Source organism: Phalangium opilio, unplaced genomic scaffold (assembly GCF_054372755.1).
Source record: "Phalangium opilio isolate 3A_F unplaced genomic scaffold, DU_Popi_V2 ptg000014l_1, whole genome shotgun sequence".
Classification (NCBI taxonomy): Eukaryota; Metazoa; Arthropoda; class Arachnida; order Opiliones; family Phalangiidae; genus Phalangium; species Phalangium opilio.
Window position 1 is genome coordinate 2401523 of NW_028324149.1, and position 19557 is coordinate 2421079.

At 35.3% G+C, this 19557-nt stretch overlaps 1 protein-coding gene across 3 annotated transcripts in view; it reads left to right on the forward strand.

Moving 5' to 3' along the window:
* LOC149705056 (neural cell adhesion molecule 2-like) overlaps window positions 1-19557 on the forward strand; it is a 160554-nt gene that overhangs the window by 97632 nt on the left and 43365 nt on the right. For all 3 annotated transcript variants that reach the window (XM_089865227.1, XM_089865226.1, XM_089865225.1), the window contains one exon: window positions 3101-3451. In XM_089865227.1, coding sequence (XP_089721353.1) covers window positions 3101-3451 — 351 coding nt within the window. The remainder of the gene's footprint in view (window positions 1-3100; window positions 3452-19557) is intronic.

Below are 19557 nucleotides of genomic sequence, written 5' to 3' on the forward strand. Positions count from 1 at the left end.
GTGTGAAAGGGGTATATTTTGGACGCGCTAGAAGCCCTATAATTAACGATAAAATATTCATTAAGCGAGCGTTTCAGGTTTTCTTCCATAATATGAGTTGGCACGCTTATAACGGTCGTTAAAGGGGTAAGGTAATTCATTTCGTCACGTAAGTGACCCCCTCCCTAAGACACGAGGTGATGGACACTTACCAAAATATGTATACACTTCTTGACTCATTCTCTATAACCTTCGGAAGGTAAAATTTCAGAGTGCATTTTTATTTTTTTCGTTAAGTAATTCTTGAAGTGTCCATTCTACTTTTGCTTTTACCCTTTAACAAACACGACTCCTGGAAAATGTTCAAAGCTCGAAGGTCGTTCGATCCTTGGATAATTTAACCAAATTCTGTTTGAAAGTTTGCAATTTTAAGCGTCATCTAAAAGGATTTTTGAAAGTTGTTATCGGTGTTCACTTTCGACTTCACTATGTATAGAATCAATAAGTTAAATATGCTGCTTAGTTCTGGCTAAGAGCAAGAACGTCTTAACGTAACTAAGAATAAGATACATCCTGCTTGAAAGAGTTGAGAAAATATTTTACCAAACCAAAATGTAACTTGATAAAGAAAAAAAAACGCCAAGGCTTAACTGATAAAAATTCATCGCGTATAGCTCTGCGTTTTAACTGACGTTTTAGTTAATGCGTCTAGTCTCGATCCAGTCTTGGGTTCATGACCTTAGAGAATCAGCTCCGCACTTGGTACATTGGGAAATCACCTCACTAAATCAATTATACTCTCAGGCCCATTTCGAATGCGTTTCAACGCGCTCCTAGATATCTATTAAGACTTCCTTCAAAGGAGGGTAGAGACAGAGTATTGGAAAGTTCTATTTTAAACACTAGCAGCTAGTATATACACTCTTTCCTGTTTTTACCCGAATTCCATCTCCTTTTTTTTTGAAATTGGGATTTAGTCGAAGATTGTTTTGACCCCATGAATTTTCTCCTCCATCAGAATTTTTCTTTCTCTCTACTACGCCAAAGACTAAAGGAGAGAGAGAGAGAGAAAAAAATGCATCTCAGAATTTTTGAAGATGTGTTGCTTTGGGATGGGAAAAGATAACGGTTCTAGAGAGAAGATGTGTCGCTCTATTCAGTGAAAATGACAAATATTTACGAAGTGGCCAAACTCGAGTCACATTGTTAAAGGTGGTTTTCAATTTATTTATAAATTCGAATTTTAAATTAATTCTTTTGTTTGTTGAAAATTGAATTATATGTTTATGAAATCGTAGAGAATATAAAAAAAGAGGAGTAGAAGCGAACAAAAAAATCTAATTTTTTCGTGATTCGAAGTTACTTTCATGCACTTCGAGTTAAATTTACACTTATCTCTTGCTTATGTCTGCCAAAATGGGGTTTGGTTCAGGAATTCTCGAGTTGGGAATTGGGTTGGCTAGCTTTGGTAGTTTTGGAATGAAAATATTTTAAGCATTGCTTCTCCACGGAGGGGAATTTACCAATTGGGAGCTGGAAAGAAAAAATATTTTGTTTTGTTTTTTCTTCCTTCATTCCATTTTCTCTTTGGCCGGTCATTCAAGTGGGTGGACATCCCCCTCCCCCGAGATAGCTCTTAACCTCACCCCCCCCCCGTTTCCTTTCGCCATTCGGGATTCCACCATTTTCTATTATTTATCCCATATACCAATTTACCACCCGCTATGGCCTAAGATGCCCACTCAAATTCCCAACAAGATGGCTTGAAAAGTTTTTTTCCCCCAAACTTGAAAAACTTTCATTACTGGTTTGATTTCAATCTTCAGTGAAAGATTTGAGAATTTTTTTCTCAATTGACAAGTATGGTTAATTGTTTTGCCACTTAAGTCATATTAGGCCTAGAACTTCTGACTGAAATTGCAATATATCTTTCTGAAATATTTTTAGCGGTTTAACACTGAAATTTTCGCTAAATCTTTTCCTAAAATTTTTATTTTTAACTCGACACTTGAACTACATCTACTCGAGAAACAAACCTTGAAACCCACTCAGCCCTTGGGGCCTAAAAAAAAGGAACGGAGGGAAAAGCTTGGTTTAACCCGAGTCGTCGGCATTACTGAGAAATTCGAACGGACCAAAAATTTCCACTTCAATCGTTTTGACCGTAAGAAAATGGAAGCGACTAGCCCTAGCCCCTAGCTGCTATAACGTAAAAACAAAGAAGAGATCCGCAAATTCTCCCATCCCATCGCCTGTTCTTCTTTTGGTTTTTCTAGTCGCTACTAAAGCTACATGCAGTACATCTAAGGGGGTCTTGTGGCCAGCACCGAGGATAAAAATGCTCAACCGAGCGCTTTTTTATTTTATTTCCAGGCCATTTGTCCAATGGCACTTTTTTGTTTGAATACGAGTCCGGTTGTATCGTCGCGGGCTAAGGCCTAACGCTAAGCCTCGGTAACTCGACTTTTGTAACTTATCTCTTTCACCATCTATGAACTACTGAGCCGGGAGCTATAGGCCCGGCGGTCAAACATTCGCGGATGAAAAAACTTAACAGTCTCCAGGGATACGGACATTTTTACTGGGTGGATTCGAGATGCGCGCTTAGATCTTTTATTTGGGCGTATGGTAAAATGAGTAAGAGAGCCGATACTTTTATAGTAAGAACCACAAAGGTTATTCTCACTTCCGCTGTGCGTCAGGTTCTAAAAAATGGAATTTATAGAAGTTCTCGGTCTTCATTTCGAAAATCTTGTACAACACCATAAGTATTTGTCGAAAAATACTTGCTAGGAGCGCTTATTTTTTGAAAAAGAGGTAGAGGGTGTCTTGTGGTGGTGAAATGGTCTGAAACATAAACCGTGGTCTCAATCTCTACCCATAACCCCACTCGATCAAGAATCTAAATCGCATAAGTAAATGCCTCTTTTCTGTTACGGTTTGATTATGAACTTTAATCAAAGATGGCGCGGCAGTCGCTGAATGTAAAATATCTAAAAGCATTACGGAAGACTCATACTTTTGTGTTATAGGCCTATAATTATAGACAAATTTCTTTTCTTTTTCAACAGTTGTTCATAGACTAGCTTCTAACCAATTTATTTTTCTTGTTGTTTGATAGAAATTCAAAACGTGACGACGATAGTGGAACACAAGGCGTCACTGCCTTGCGATTTGAGTCCGCCCACGCAAGAGGACGAAGTGTACTTGGTCTTATGGTACAAGGATGATTCGGCTATCCCAATCTACAGTATAGACGCGCGTAACCCGAATGGACTAGGGGTCAGCCTGGCCACGGCCAAACACGTCACCAGTGATTCTCTCACAGGTCGTAGTTACTTCCACACGGTTCCCAGACCGGCCACCTTGCTCTTGGAGACAGTCACCACTCAAGACGCCGGCGTATACCGATGTAGGGTCGACTTCAGGGTGGCCAAAACGCGGAATAGCCTGGTGCGCCTTCAAGTTATTGGTAAGTCTTCTTGTATGTTTTCGCAATTTTTAATGGTTTTCCAGACAAGTATACTCTTTCAAAGTTCGATTTGAAAAGTGATTTTTTTTTATGTGAAGTAATGAATTACGAAATGTTCGCGCTATATGAACTTAGGTGTTTTGAAGTCCTCATTTAGCTCTTGAAAATTATATTTTTGAATATTTTGTTTTTAAATAGAAATTATTTAAAGTGCTCTTGGCTATGAAATAAATTAACCGCATTGCCGTCATACACTTGGAAAAGCAGTCAAGTTTTAATTAATGAGCTAGCGTGGTTTTAACTTTACCGCGATGAATTTCTCGCATTTTTCGAATGAAAACTACCCCCGTAAAAATGATTTATTATAGACCAAGGTACTCGGGAGAAACGTACATTCCCAACTTTCTATTCTTAAGACAGTATACTCGAGCTTCATCCGAGTTAATATTACTTCAAAGGGAGAAAAGATTTTTAGGGACTATGTTTGAATAGAGAGAGAGAGAGAGTTTCCTCTCCTCTTTGCAAAGTTTAATTTTCAAATTAGTCTGAAAAGTTTAGAGTTTTCTCTGTACGTATAAAACCAGAAACTTCAAACGGTACGGTGGTTCCTCAGCTCACTCTCACGAGGTTCGATATATAATTCAGTAAGGTTTTCGAACCCTGGCATAACCCTGTTCCTTCTTTTGTTTGACACAAATCCCTGGTGAAATTCGCTTGAATCTTTGAAGAAATGGTTAAGAAACAACGTGGGAAGATTTACATTTTATTTATTTACAATTATTCAATTATTTCTGTGGTTTGTAATGAATCTAAAGTAACTTTTAAAAATAATATTAGTACAATCATTTTTAATTTATTTATTTATTTAATTCGAAAATAATTTTAAATAGAAAACGGTAAATTAAAAATTTTAACTTCTCTATCGGTTGTTTTTTTAAACAAGAAAAAAGGGTTTATTTCAATACAAATAAATAAATAAATAACAATTCAAAGTAGCAATTTTAAAATCAAAACGATTGTATCTCGAACCCTTAACCGATTATAAAATATATATGTATATATCTATACGCGTAATATAATTTCCAAAGGACATAGAAAGGATCTCTAGCGATTGAAAGGGAACTTTGAGGAGCATTCACCGTAAAATTTAATTCTCTGTAAGTTGTATAATACAACTCCCCTCTCTTTTGCCAGACTATACTTAATCCTGATTCGTGTTTATACCTAACCGAAACCAGATTCCCCCTACCGGTATCTTTCGGTACTAGCTACGGTCATTCTATAGGAACACCGTACACTAGTGGGTGAATGGGGTGGGGGGGGTGGAATATCGAGACCACTCGCTATAGAATACCCTTAAAGAAGTACTTAAACGATAAGGGCTATGAAACTTTAAGAACCCTTAATTTGGGATTATAATAAAAGAATGTATGATTGGGAAAAGTAGGCCAATTTTAGATGAAACATCATTATCCGCGTTGATAATTAAAGAGTTTAATTAAGAAACTTAACGTTAAGTGTATAAGAACTTCTAGACTACACTCCTAATATAATTTTTGTATACCACGTGAGATTATTTTGGTGCCAAAAGTGAAAGTGCAAGGCTTTTCGATAAATTCAGATGAAAAACTGAATATATATAATGTTAGTAGGATTATCATTAGGCCTAATTAGCAGCAAAATACATTGTCCACTCACGCAACTACGTTTCTAGATAAAAAAAATGGGCAACTTGGTCCCCATTGTCCATCGGCTCGTCCCCAATCCCTACGTTAAAGTATCTCTTTGAGCCTAATATTGAAATAGACTTTGAGTCTGAAGGGGGTCCTAAAGTCATCAACAACCAACGTCGATCTACTCTTATAGTCAAAACTAGTCCTAGGTGCTACTAGAAGCCCTGGGCGAAAACACCCTACGTCCCCTTCAAAAATTCCCTCTGGGTTTTGAAAGGACAAACCGTGGTTAATATCATTACTCTAGAAAGCTATATGTAACGTTGGTACTTGACTGCCAACGAACGACTATATGAATTCGGAATAAAGTGGAGAGAGAGAGAGAATGAAACTAATTGGTTTTATATCGCCCAAATCTAGCTTTAGCTCTGATAACTAACTTTATTATACGACTCTTTTCGTCGTCATTTTGGGGAGGAATTTAGTTTCATATGAAAATTTAGTTTAGCTTTGAGCAAAATACACGTAACTACAAAAGAAAGTAAAAACAGAACGATAAATCCATGTATATTATGAGCAATTTTTAATTTACAATTAAATTTCCAATTTTGCTGTATTATTACTTCTACTTGCCACTATCATTACTCTTATACGTCACTGCAAAACCTAGAGCGCGCTACTTACCTACGTAAACAACCTGGGGGCGTGGCCATATACTTCTGTAGCAGACGATTCTCCAACTAAAGTACTCCAATTTTCTCTATAGTGCTCCGAATAAATTATTTGAAAACCCTGAATATATAAATAGTTGAATAATTAGTTTAATCCCAAGATTTTTTTATCTTTATATTTCTTGCGTTGCAAAAGCTAAAAATGCAAAAATATTGCTTGCCTTTTTAATGCTAAAGTGCCGCGTCGCTTAATGGACTGTGCGAAAGTTGAATGGGAACTTTTCTACTGGTTACGGTAGGTTTCATACTACTATTTTATTAAAATAGGAGGGTCGATCACTACCGTCTCTAACTAAAGGCCTAGGCTTACTACACCAGAAAAATACAGTCACACCCAATTCCAATCAAACCTAGAATCTACGCTTTGAGTATATCATAAGTTCATAAGATATGCTCCGTTCCATAAGTCTGTCACTAATTTCAAACTGGAGCTTGTTATGAAGTGAGGTAGGTCATAGATTCGAGGTAAAGCGACGCCTGGTGAGGCGCTATCAAAGGCTTAGCAATGCAGACTGAATAGGTAAATAGGAGAGTGTAGGACTCAATTCTCGCTTCCGTCGTTCTCGAACTAGCTCTGAGTAAGTTTTTAGCATTACGAAGTATAGGAAATCTCAAACATGGAAGGGACATACTTTATAAATAAAGAATGAAATTTTTAAGGTATGTTAAGGCCTTTGTGTTAAAGAAGACTTTTTCCTACATCCAACTCAACTCGGGGAATATTCAGGGTATATTCATAAAGTGCCTTTTAAATTAAGAACGAGAGGTTAGGGTGCAAGCGCGTGCCTTCCACGTTCATTCTTTTCCGCTCTCTGCTAAGCCTAATTTATATTTATAAGCCTAAACCTCGTGCAGCCTTTTCTCCTTTCTTTCTCTATATATATATTTCTTTTCTTTTTAATCTTTAATTTGATTTTCCTTAACAGGCAAATCAATAATTGCTAGGTTCTTTCTCCCAAAGTTCTTTTATATAGTCCAGGAACTCTCTCTTTCTCTCTCTCTCGGAGAGTCAGAAAGAATTGTAAGGAACTAAAAAAAATAAAACAATGTGGGAGGGATAGAACGGATATGGGTCGGATACTTGATTGGTCGCGTAATTTTCCATTTAGTTTTTTTATAAATCTTAAAAGATTGGTTAATCTTCAAGTATATTTATTTTTGCTCCTGTATATTGTAATTTAAACGAACATCGCAGCCTGGCAGGGTAAACATTTCTACAGGGGCTATGGAAAAATACATACGGTAGCGAACCCCTGGAAGTTCTCTTCCATATGCATTTTTATAAAAAGAAAATAAAGGTTTTGGGGTAGTTTTAATTTTGGAAAAATTGTTTCGCACTTTCGCATTTCTGTCTGATTTCGATGTTATTGGTCTCATTTTGAAGTCCTTACTGAGCTCTACTAGAATATATTATTTATATTACAAAAATTGTGTATTTTCATATAATTTGAACCGTTTTTGTCCGACCCCTTGGCCCAGAGAGAGAGAGGGAGAGAGATTTTTATGACTATAGATATAGTAGCGTAGTGGATGCATTCTCCCTCGTCTTGTGTTTAATAATTGAATTTTCTAATTAAGGAAAGAAATTTCCTTTCTATATAATTATATGTATACGGAAATGTGTACTCTCAAGTTTATCGCGCCATTTTTTACCAAGTATTTAAAGAGAAGGTGTAAAAATTACTTAATATTCGAAATATCTTTATTATAAAGTTTTTTTAATTGTAAGACCTTTATTAGAAATTTTTCTTATTTCGTAAGATAATGTAACATAATTAATATCATAAGTTCATAAGATATACTCCATAAGTTTGTCACTGGTTACAAACTGGGGCTTGTCACGAAGTGAATGAGGTATTAGGTCGTAGATTCGAGGTAAAGCGACGCCTGGTGAGGCGCTGCTGTTAAAGGCTTAGTTGTCGTTCTCGTACTAACTCGAGCTGTAAGTCTCTAGCATTATGAAGTATAGGAATTGGAACATATTTTATAGACATATGTTAGGATCTACAATATGAAAGAGAATATGAATATTTTAACAATTCACCTTCCCTTTAAGCAGGCACCGGAAGTACATAAGAATATATGCGTTCTTAAGAGTACTTATTTGTTTTTAGCTTTTTCTTCTTTAGGTTTTTTTTTTTTTTTTGATGAACAGAATAGATTTAATCACGCGAGCTTAAATTGTTTATCTCTTTTACGTTATATACCGAAATTCTAAGACGCGGTGCATTTCCGCTACACCAGAGTTTCCCATATCACCTGACTCTAAATCCGGTATCGTTTAAATGTCTAAGAGTGTACTGGCAACACTGACAACTCAAATGAATAATTTGTAACGAGAATAAAAGTTTCGAGCCAATTTTTTATTTAAGACAGTTTGGCAAATTGCAAGTCGAAACCGCAATTCGCTAAGCCTATTTGCGGTCTTTTTAAAAATACGTAGAGTAGGGATTAAGCCCTATTTATAAATGCAGACGCAAAAAAAGGGGGTAGGACAATATTTAGTTTTTAAACAGTAGTCGAGATGGCACCACCTCTTTAGCAGCACTTTTTCTTTAGCCATAGCTCACTCGATCGTGATTTATTGACGCGTGATCGAGTGAGCTACGAGTTAGCAGACGGTATACGAAAAGGGTTAGGATTCTTGCCTGGTGTTAGTCTATTTTGGTATTCAAAAGACTCATTTTAAGTCGTCTGCTCTCGCATCTGAACAGGGTAGTGAGTAACCAAAACGAAATTAACGAGAGGTAAGACTTTACTCTAGTCTGAATGGAACTTTAGGATGTGCCCGTTAAATAAGTAATCTTCCCTTGATTTTAGGCCTAATATTGACATTCAATTTTTTGAAACTGATAAATAAGTAACAAACGCGACACACAGTTGCGCAACGTTCGCTAATTAAACATTAAACGATTTAATCTAGGCGTGAACTAGAGCGTATGCCCCATTGATTATCGGAGGCCTTACACACACCCCCCTCGCGTACGTAGGGAATTAGCCAGATTAAACGTGTACCTCAGTAGTAGAAAAGTCATTTCTGTCCTTCTCATTTTTTTCTTCTTTAAACTCGTCAAACATTTAGCTCCCTACCGTGGAGATGCATTTGCAGTTAACACGATAAGTACAAAGCGGAAATAACGATTGAAATTTTAATCGATTTAACGAGTTAAATTCAGAGACCTGCATGCTCTATTTGTTTATGCCTAATTTGATTATTACGTCTACTGTATTTACAAGTTATTTAATACAAAACATAAATACGGTCAGTTTTGTTGTAATTTAACAACAAGTAAGGGTTACTGCGAAATTTTTTTGGATTTAAATTAGGGCAAATTATGTATAACTTTCTGGGCCTACAATCGCGCTCAATCCAATTAATACATCTATGCACTAAAAACCACACAATGGATAGTACAATTTCCCGCCATTATCAGGAGAAAAGGGGGCGTGGAAAGCTTAGAATGGAAAATCAATGCTATATATTCCCCGTTGTCGTCTCTCGTGAGGCCTAAACCTTAATGGAATTTGGGACTTGTTCTTATGGGAATATATATAGGACCGTGTTTCCACCTATATGTAGAATTTTTTCGGAATTGGTTTTCTTGGATAACTATAAATATGAGCTAACAGGTGTCTCCTTCAGTTTTGAAGATTATTAAAACAGTGAGTCACGTGGAACTACAGGAGAAGCTCATCATCTAAGCCTTTGTCGATTCTACACATAGAGGTAACGACAATGTTTTCTTCAGTATAATTGCGTAGCAAAGGCTTAAGGTCAAAGGTGTATATATATAGTGCTAGGCTGGTTTTATAGTGGTTTTTCCGCATTGTGAAGTTATAGTAGTTGAAAACAACTGTGACAGCATCATGATAAATTCGATTGCAACCGTTATTGTTGTGGCTTTTCGCTCAAAATAATTAAGAAAAGTAATGATCCAAGACTGCGATTCTTACGTTGACCACCCCTACCTGTTTTGATTTCATATTACACTCGGTAACGCACGCGATCCTGCCAAATTTGTTGTTAAACCTACCTCGTAACTGACCAAAAGGGGGCGTTCGTTTTTGAGGCGATGTAAATGTCACGGAGAAAATATCGATTTTTTAGTTCGTAACCTTACGCGCGACTTAATGTAATAAACATGATTAAAAATGACCGATAAAACGTCAACAAAGAAAATTTCGAAAATAAAAAGTTGATATTAATCAAATAAACTGATGGAAAAATACTAAGGTGTACTGGTCCACGAACCCAAACTTCAAATCAAAACTTAATTTAATAATAAAGGTACATATATCGTTTTTAAGTCCAAATTAACCTTTCCTGGAGTTCAAAAGGGTAAACATTTCTAAGAACCCTCAGTATCTAATTTCTGGAAAGATTGACAGTGATCTGGCCTACGCATTTAGACTTCATTCTTCTTCTAATTTTAGCTCGTATAAGGAATACCCGTCTGCCAATTTTAATTAGTGAAACTTAAACACGACAAGACAAACAAGTTTCCAGAGGTCTTTTTAATATAAGCAAATTGGGGTAGCGTTCGAGCAGCATTCTTTAAATTCTAGTGGTTTTTGTTTTAATTTTATATTTAAACAATATAAATTAAATTTCTTGACACAATACCCAATTTTGCGTCAAAAACATCGTACTGAGCACTAATTCATAAACCCTCTTATTCATTTGCCCTCAACGATAAAAAAATTTAATTTAATTTCAAACTTGATTTCCACAATTAATTTCGTAAATATTCAATTGAGACCTAATTCGTTAATTGAGCTGCCTTTAAAGTAAATAAGACTAAACTAGATATTGACTTAAGCCTTTTCAAGTAGATGTTTTTGTTTTTGGAGTTCATCTCAATGATAGGCGAGCTAAGCCTTGCCAAAACAGCACGCATCTGCATCGTGGTTTAATGGTTATTGCAGCACGTGCTACGTTCTTGCGCTTAAGGTTTTGGGGTCCTAGGCACGCGCTAGATTAATAAATGACGAAGATAAGAGTAATAAAGTACAAGAGGTAAATAAATTACAATAATTACATCCTTTGGATGGGGGGAGTTTCTTACGGTTTGCCCTTCGCCGGTTTGCTTGACAAGGATAGTTTATGACGTAGACGGATAGCATTTGCTTTTGCTAGAGAAAAACCAATTGGTCTGCCGTCCAGTGGCGTATAGGTGATAAGTTTAAAGGCCGGCTCAGTGAGAAATCACTTGATTATAAATGCCTTGAAATACTATTACAATTTATCTAGTGAACGTTTTAACCAATTCAAAGGAATTGTTTTTAAATTGTATCAAAAATTATTAATAATGTTTCGTATTTTCAAGGGTAGATATACTACAGATTAATAGTGCCATGGACGGAAGCGATAAATTTTATTTGCTTTCTATTTTATTCTCCTTGAAGGTATTTATCAGAGTTTTTATCAGAAATAGTGATAAGAAAATATAAATAAAATTATTCATCTATCGGGAATATAAACAAAAATATTTTACTCAGAAGATAAGCTATATTATATTGAATTTAAAAGAAAAAATTCAATATAAAGATTAGGTAAGATTTGCGCCTGGTTAGTTTTGAAGTGAAGTCTCGCGGATAGTAATCGATTTATTTTTCTTCTTCCTCTTAAAAATTATCTTAAGATTCGAGAAAAAAAATTTTATTTTTAGAAATGGATATTGTCTAGACTTCAATATTTAAGACGCGTTATTCGATCTACTTTTAAATATATATCCGAATAAGGAGCTTAGCTATGGATGAGTGCCCATAGTTCTTATAAAGTTATAAATTTTATTCCTAGAGATATTGTTGTATATCTGCAATTTGAAAGTTTTATGTTAAATTATTTTGAGCTTCTTATACAGTAGGTAAAACGTTTTGACTTTAATTCACTTATATAATATAGATTGACCTCGACTAGCTAATCCATGCTGGAAATATTATTATTACTATATAGGGTTTCAATAAAAATCCATATTTAATAAATACGTCCTGAAATTTTTATATTAAATTCAGGGATTTCTATCGAAATTCGCGCTAGACGTCTGCCGGATTATTGAATTTTCCCATTATCAAATATATTATTTATACGCATTTACACTTTGATTTTCTTCTCTTTTTTCTCTCGCTGGTATTGAATGGCTAAATCTGGATTAATTTTAAATGATTCCGCGCTCGAATTTTTGCCATTTATACAGCTTTGGACTTAACTATTTTTATGGTTTCGATTAGGTTTTCTTTTGAATTTCTCAAGGGCATCTTTGAAATTAAAACTTCCTTAAATTGACCTATTTTTATTTTTGTCCTAATCTACACAGTCTAGACTAAATATTAGAGAAAAAAAAAACCTTATATATATATATATATATATATATATATATATATATCAGATATATATATATATATATATATATATATATCTGTTGGATTTGCTATGACTATATGAAAGTTGCATTTCCGGTTCTCTCTTCTTTCCTAATTTTAATTCAGTATCTTTTCCCAAATAAGTATCGCCGGAAAATATTTTAGAGTCTTTTTTTTATAAAGAACAAACCGGAAGTTTTTTTATCCTATTTCCGAATCAAATCTACGATAGACTCATACTCTTAACCCCAGGGAAAAGAAAGATGTCTGACATAGATATTTAAAAGAAAAAATCCATTAAAATTAGTTTGAATTATTTAATATTGGTTTTTGAAATTTTGTTAAACCTTTATTTTTCAATTTAAAAATTCAGCACGCTTTATAACTTCTTAGGAAGTCACGTGACCAGTGAATGAGGTCATTCGTGATAAAAAGGAAGAACGCGTCTTTAAATATTATAGATGGGAAAAAGATTTTAATACGATTCCGATGTCTATGAATATTATATCCTGGTTCTAGGGCGTATTACTCTTGTTGAGTTTTTCTCGAAATGGCGTCAGCTCGTACGATACAACTCGGTCGTTACTAAGCCTTGCCAGCTTTCTTTTTTCCTTTCCCCAACGTTCTTTAATCATCCTGGAGGTTTTTGGGCGACGGATGATGGAGACTCGAGTTGCAGCATCCCATTTCCGCCTTTCTACCCCCTTCCCTTACCCCTCCCCCTTTCTCGGAATATATTAAGGTATAAGATGATCTAGCTCGTGAGCGCGCGCGCGCGAGAAAAAAAGGCCCACGATTTCTTTTCCGTCCACTTACCTAAAGATTAATGAAGTCGGATCTTACGTAATAATAAAGTTGATTTGACTTCAAGAATATTTACAGATTCTCCTTTATTGAATCTTTCGAGTTGAACGGTTATAAAATAAATCTTTGTAACGGACAAGCTTTAATAGACAAGAAACAAGCCATTTTTGACGATGTCCTATGGTTAAGGGGTGTTTTTTAGACCTTTTTTGTTTGGCAAGTAGGTCAAAATGTTTTTCATTTTATTTGTTTTCCTTTGAGGTAGTTGTTTGACCTGTTTCTTTGCGGCTTTTTTGTAGATTTAGTGGAAAAGGGGTTAGTAGATCTTATATTACAACCTTTTCAAAAATATATTTTAATTTGAAAAATTAATGAAGATACGAATTTTATAAAAAAAAGAAATTTGTATCGTACATCGGTGTATTGCGGGTTGGAGTTTTACAGGGGCTCATAGGAAATACATTAGTAGTTTTACCCCTGGAGGTTCGGCACTCGGAAGTTACTTTTTTAAATAATTAAAAATGATAATTATATGTCAGATACTTAATTACAAGCGCTTTAATAATTGATAGAGTAATTGCATACTCCTTCTGTGAATAAATTAACTTCGTTAGATAATAAGAACGGTCCCAACCGATTATCACAAATATATTAAATATTGTAAACAAATTGTTTGCAAACAAATTCCCGTGATCTAAACCACGCTAGATACGATCCGAGAAGCGCTGACTAACCTCTTACGGAACGAAGCCACTTAAGTTCGAGTATCGAACGAGCTGCTCTATCTCGTCGAATGAATATTCGACAAGAAGAGGAACCAAGGCCTAACCTAACCTCTCTCGTCTAGGGATCAAAGAATCTAAAAGGCATTTTTATCTATTCAAAGTAGCTTTCAATGAGTTTCAGATATAAAAATCGCTCCCCAAGATCCCAAAGCTTTGATGTCGAACGGAAAAGGCAAAGAGAAGGGGGAAAAAGAGTCCATAAAATCAATTGAAAACTCTTTTTTAGTATACACCCTGGATCTATAAACACACACCTAATTTACACCTTTGACGCTTTACAAAAATAAAATGGTTGAAGCTAAAACACGCTAGCAAAACACCTGGGAAATAAATTATCAGTTTCGTATATAGTCCGTTAGCACATTGGAATGTGTCGAGGAAAAGTTATTAATTCTCGAATTTTTAAATGGCTTTTTAATTTTATGACGTCCGCCCTATTTCAACTCCTCGCTTAATTGTCCTTGCATTTACCGATTCATGTCAATGATAACTTTGTTAATTTATATTTAACGCTATTTAAACGAATCTTATGTTGGGCGGAAAATGCTCTCGAATCGTTGCAATCAGAGTATCAGACAGACAGATTGAGCCATACTATGGCCTATAAGCGAAGTGATAAATGTCACTTGATCCTTTGAAAATATTCTTATTATTTGTTGAATATTTATTTCCCAAGAGCCTAATTGACTATAGTTTGTTGTTGAAGCGCAATTTCTTTTCAGGTAAATTTACCTGAAATATCCCTGAAGGAATACTGGGGCCAAGAAAAGCCCCAAATCACCCCCGAGAGGTTTAGACCCCTATTTTTAAATTTTCGACTAAATGAATAGGAACAAAGAAGTGGCGAAAATTAATAAAAAATACTGAAAAATACCGAAAAATATCTCTCAGAACTGAAGTGCAGCGGGCCAAAATATTTCTAAAGGTTGACACCCGTAGGAAATACACGAGGTTGAATCCAGGCTTCCCTAATATACTTTCCTACTTTTTTATGTTGTTGTTAAGAGTGGGAGATACTCTTGTATAAACTCGGACATCCCATAAATGCCAAAAATGTTCCTTTTTACGTTTCCAGGAGCTTTGTGATTCTCTTATCAGATAGTTTTGGGTTTCCTCTCAAATGACATTTACGATGAGCTTCCCCAGGCGCTTTTCAAGCCCTTTTATTCCACTTTAGGAGTAGGGCAGCCTATTCCACGTGTAGAAGTAAAGCGTAGGCCTAGTAGTACATTCCTATTTGGTGGAAAATAGGTTAGTAGGTGTTTTAACTGACCAAGGCTTAGAAAGAAACAATTTATTAAATTTATGCTATAGTGTTTTATTACTTAATATAAGTATGTAAAAGTAAAGTACCAACCGTAAGTATGCCTCTGTATATTGTAGACCTAGTAACACTAAATTATTTGGCAATCTATGGTTTTTATTTGACGTTAGGTACGATTTTGTTTTATTGAAAGACGACAAACTTTGCATAAATATCATGTACTTAAAAGAAAATCAATCTTGGAATGGTTACAAATGCCTGCATTACTATACGTCAATTATTATCATTCCAAGACTGAAAGGAATGTCGTTAGTTGTTTTGTTTCAAATATCGACCAGGGAGCTCGAGCTCTATAGAAACTCCTAAGATTGTGTCTGTCCATGTTGTAATACTGAATAGAGTTTAAAGTAATTTGGTTAATACTAGTTTCCTATTTCCCCCATATATCCTTTATTCAATCTTGCTTCGTGAACGCGAATATATTTTTGTTGTCTGTCCATTTTACGAAGTTTAATACGGTTAAAGGCGTGGTATTCGAATTTCTAAGGATTTCAGTGCCGCTTTGTTCTCACCCCCTTAACTCTCTTTAATTCAGCTTGGTTTTATGAACAATCCATAAAAACTCGAGACAATACAAGGCGGAATGAAACACGTTTCTTAGGCAAAGACCTAGGCTTAAAGAAAAGGAGAAAAAAAAATAAAAACTTTTGGGATAGCGGTGGAAGCCGCATTAGCATTTCCTGAACAAAAAGAAATAACTCGAATATTAAAAGAAGTTTGTACCCCGCAACTATCCCCGCTTTCTCCCCCCTTCTCTTCCAGCTTCCGGAAACTCTTGGATCTGCTGTATTTTCATTTTAAGTAGACCATAGCTAGGCTGTTACGGTATTTTTAAACCCTGGGAAAGTTTAAGTGTTTGAGGTTTATTTGCTCGACTTCTTATGGGTGGCTGGAATAATGCGAATTGGTTATTTTCGTCTTTTAGAGAGGTACAAAAGATAATGTAGGTTGCTGATTCTCAATTTTACTTTATTTCTATTTGCATTTGTGTATGTAATTAAAATATATTACATCTAATTTAATAATATAATAATAGTTTCAGGATTAAGAGATGGTTGGTTAAATTTTAATGAGAACTTCATCCGTGTTAATTAAAACAGGGTTCATACAAACTTGGGAAAGCCGGATATATCAGGGAAATAAATTGTTGACTAAAAGTTCAGGGAAAACTCGGGGAAGTTTATATTGTTTAGTAAAATTCAGGGGAATTTGAGAGGAATAAATGGGGGAAAAGCCCTGGAAATGTCAGGGAAATCGTTTTTCCAAAAGTTTTATGAACCCTTTTAAAGGCATTTTTAACACAAATTAATTTAATATGTTAATGAAACCAGATTTCAATTTTCGAGAGGGTTGAGTCTAAATTCCCCTCAAGGGGCTTTCAATTGCTTTGCTCACCTTGTTAGGCGTAAGATTATAGTCTGGAATTTGGTTGGGCATCGCTTCTAAGTTGGAAGCTGGCTTACACCCATGAGAAAAAGAATCAGAGGAGAGAAGAGAAGAAAAAAAAGAGCATTGAATATTTTTCTTTTATTCGAAGGCGAACTTGCTGTACATTTATACATTGTACATCGCTCCTTTTTTAGTATAGCATCGCTTCGCATCTTGAGAAATACGTTCCGGTTCCCATATTTGTCCACTCGTATAAAGCGAATTAAACCTAACCTTTGCAGAAAGGGGAAGTAGATTAGAATGTTTCTCAGCTTCCACCGTATTCAACGTTTCCGCGTGGATCGAGTTTCACAATACCCAGTTTTTATTATTATTTTTACTTTCGGTATATATGTATAAAGTACGTATAAGAGATTGGATCTGATCGCGTTGCTTCGAAAGGAATAGACCTTTTCGACGAAACGTGAGAGTTAGGAGAGCGTTACGCCTTTCTCTATACCACAGTTTCTAAAATATTTAATTTTAACCCTATTTATTACCTGGTAGAAAAAGTCTACAACTGAATTCGAGTAATAACGCGTAAGGTTACATTTTCACTCCGAATCAGTTTTCAGTAGAGAACACGCTATCCCTTGATTAAAAAATACACGTACTCGATGCAAAGTAATATTGCAAATTTTCGGAATTAAACTACTTTTGTTTTGATTATTTTTTTTTTATTTTTGGTTCGGTGGGTTAATTTTTTTGATCGTGTTTAAGTTGGTTCGGTTCAAGTTAATGGTTCTGAATTTTAATCAGAACGGTAAGTTTTATTATTACGGCCCCTGAAAACAGCGCAATATTTGTTCTGGTACCAATATGCTGTGGGCTAAAACGTTTTATTTCGTATATTCCCCCCCCCCTTCATTTTCTCCCTCGAAAAAAAATTTGGGTTTCCCTAATATTGCGGTTCGGTATGCAAATTAAGCCTCCTGCATCTTCTAAAGTTCTTGGAAATAAGGAAAATAAAAAGGATCGTAACTTAACACGTGGAAACTGTACCAAATTAGTTGTTGGTGTATTTTTTTATTCTTTCTTGAATTCTATTGGTTGGATTTGAGGTTAAAACTTTAGGTAAATTATTTTTCTCGGAATAGGTGAGAGAAAGTTGTTGAAAGTTTGTTAAATTTAAACTTCGTTTTCTCTAAAATTTAAACAGAAAAACTGTGTTTACTCTTTGGAAAATTATGTAGTGGTCAAGATGCCTCAAGTAGTTATGTCTAGTATGATGTTTTCGACGCATTCTCTAACTTCGTGGTCAACCAATTAGCGTCGTACTTTTAATATTGCATCATCTGACAATCAGCTGGGGATCCGCTAGAATTAGTTATATTTTTTAATCTTGCTTTGTAAATTTAATTTTTTCGATTTTCTCGCCAACTGCACTTGAATTCAATTGAACACGCGCAATGTGAACGGCACCTTTAAATTTGTCAAAACCGCATTTATCAAATATTCTTTACGCTGCATTAAGTATTTAGTATTCTTCAATTAGTGACCTTATATAAGCTACAATAAACAAATTTAAAATTCTTATATTTGTTACTAAAATAGTGCTTGACTAGAGTTGGGCACGTTTCAAAAGCAAGCCCGTAATATTTTTCCCAAATTCACTTTTTGAAGGAAAAATATGAATATTTGTGAAAGCGATGGTAAACTTTGAGGAAATATTTTTTTATTTCTTCTCGTCGCAAACCACTCGACCAAATCTGTGTTTGTAGAAGAGAGATAGAGATATGTATAAATGTATGTAGTAAAGTGTTGAGAAAACAGGTGAATCGCGCGCGTTCGAGAGCGTGCAAAGGTATACAGAGTCGAATTTTGCCTGGGGCTACAAAACCGCGCCGTCAAGAATCATTGAATTTCTCCCCAAAATAGGAGTAATCTGAAGTGAATCCTAGAGATTACGGGAAAAAGAAGAAAATATGAATTTTGAAGGGACTCTGCATGCACTGCCAGCTTGAATTTCTGATAAATGCTCGGAAACGTTTGATATTGTGAAGTCTTTATAAATTATAAAGGGTTAATGAATATTTTAATATTTTCGAATATAGGTTAGATAATTGTTTTTCTTGCTGTTTAAAGGACCAAGGTAAATTTATCTTTAGTATTATTCGAAAGATTATATAAAATTGCAACTATTTCAAATTGGAACCACGTATCTATCTACAATATTAAAGAAGATACGTGTGAATAAGTTTTACTATCTGTAGCCTACGCTTTAGGCCTTTGATAACTGGATCATGACGTAATGCTGCGCGAGGTCTGTGATTGGCCGTCGTAGATTTAACCCGTTATCCACTTCAATTAGAGATTACTTTCTGTTATTTTTATTTACCTTTGATACGTTGCTAATTTTTGGTGAAATATTCGGTTTGTGTTTTTGGGGGCCAGTGTATCGGTTACTTTCTCTTGTTTTTCATTCTGACTTTTGGGGTTTTGGGAATATGATGTTGAGTAGGAGGAGGAAGGGGGGGGTTGCGTAGAGGCGTGATGATTTGCATAAAGCGCGCCCAATATTTCGCCTCGGCTAAGTTGTCGGGGTGCATTTTAAATCGGGTATGGAATTCGACTTAGTACCGCGCTATAGAGACGTGTACGAACGTTGGGGGGGGGCCTGCCTTTTATTTTCCCGCCTTTTCTCACCCTTCCATCCCCCTCCCCCCACTTTCTTTCTGATCCCACGCTGACTCCCTAAACCTATTTATGACTTTCTGTAAACACAACGTCATAAATTTGATGTAAAAAGAGTTATAGAAATGGAAATTCCTACGCTTAGATTTTTCACGTATACTTCCCTTGGTATACATTTACCCTTTTCAAGCCGTTGAAAGATGTCTTGTTCTACGTCATTTCGTGCTCTGTTTACGTGATGTTTTGGTGCGTTCAGCAACTACATCGTCGTTGGATCGGTTTGTGACTGGTTAGTTTCATTGAACGCTCAAAAAACTAAATTTTAGGTTAATTTTTAAATCTTTCTTAATATAAATAACTGTGC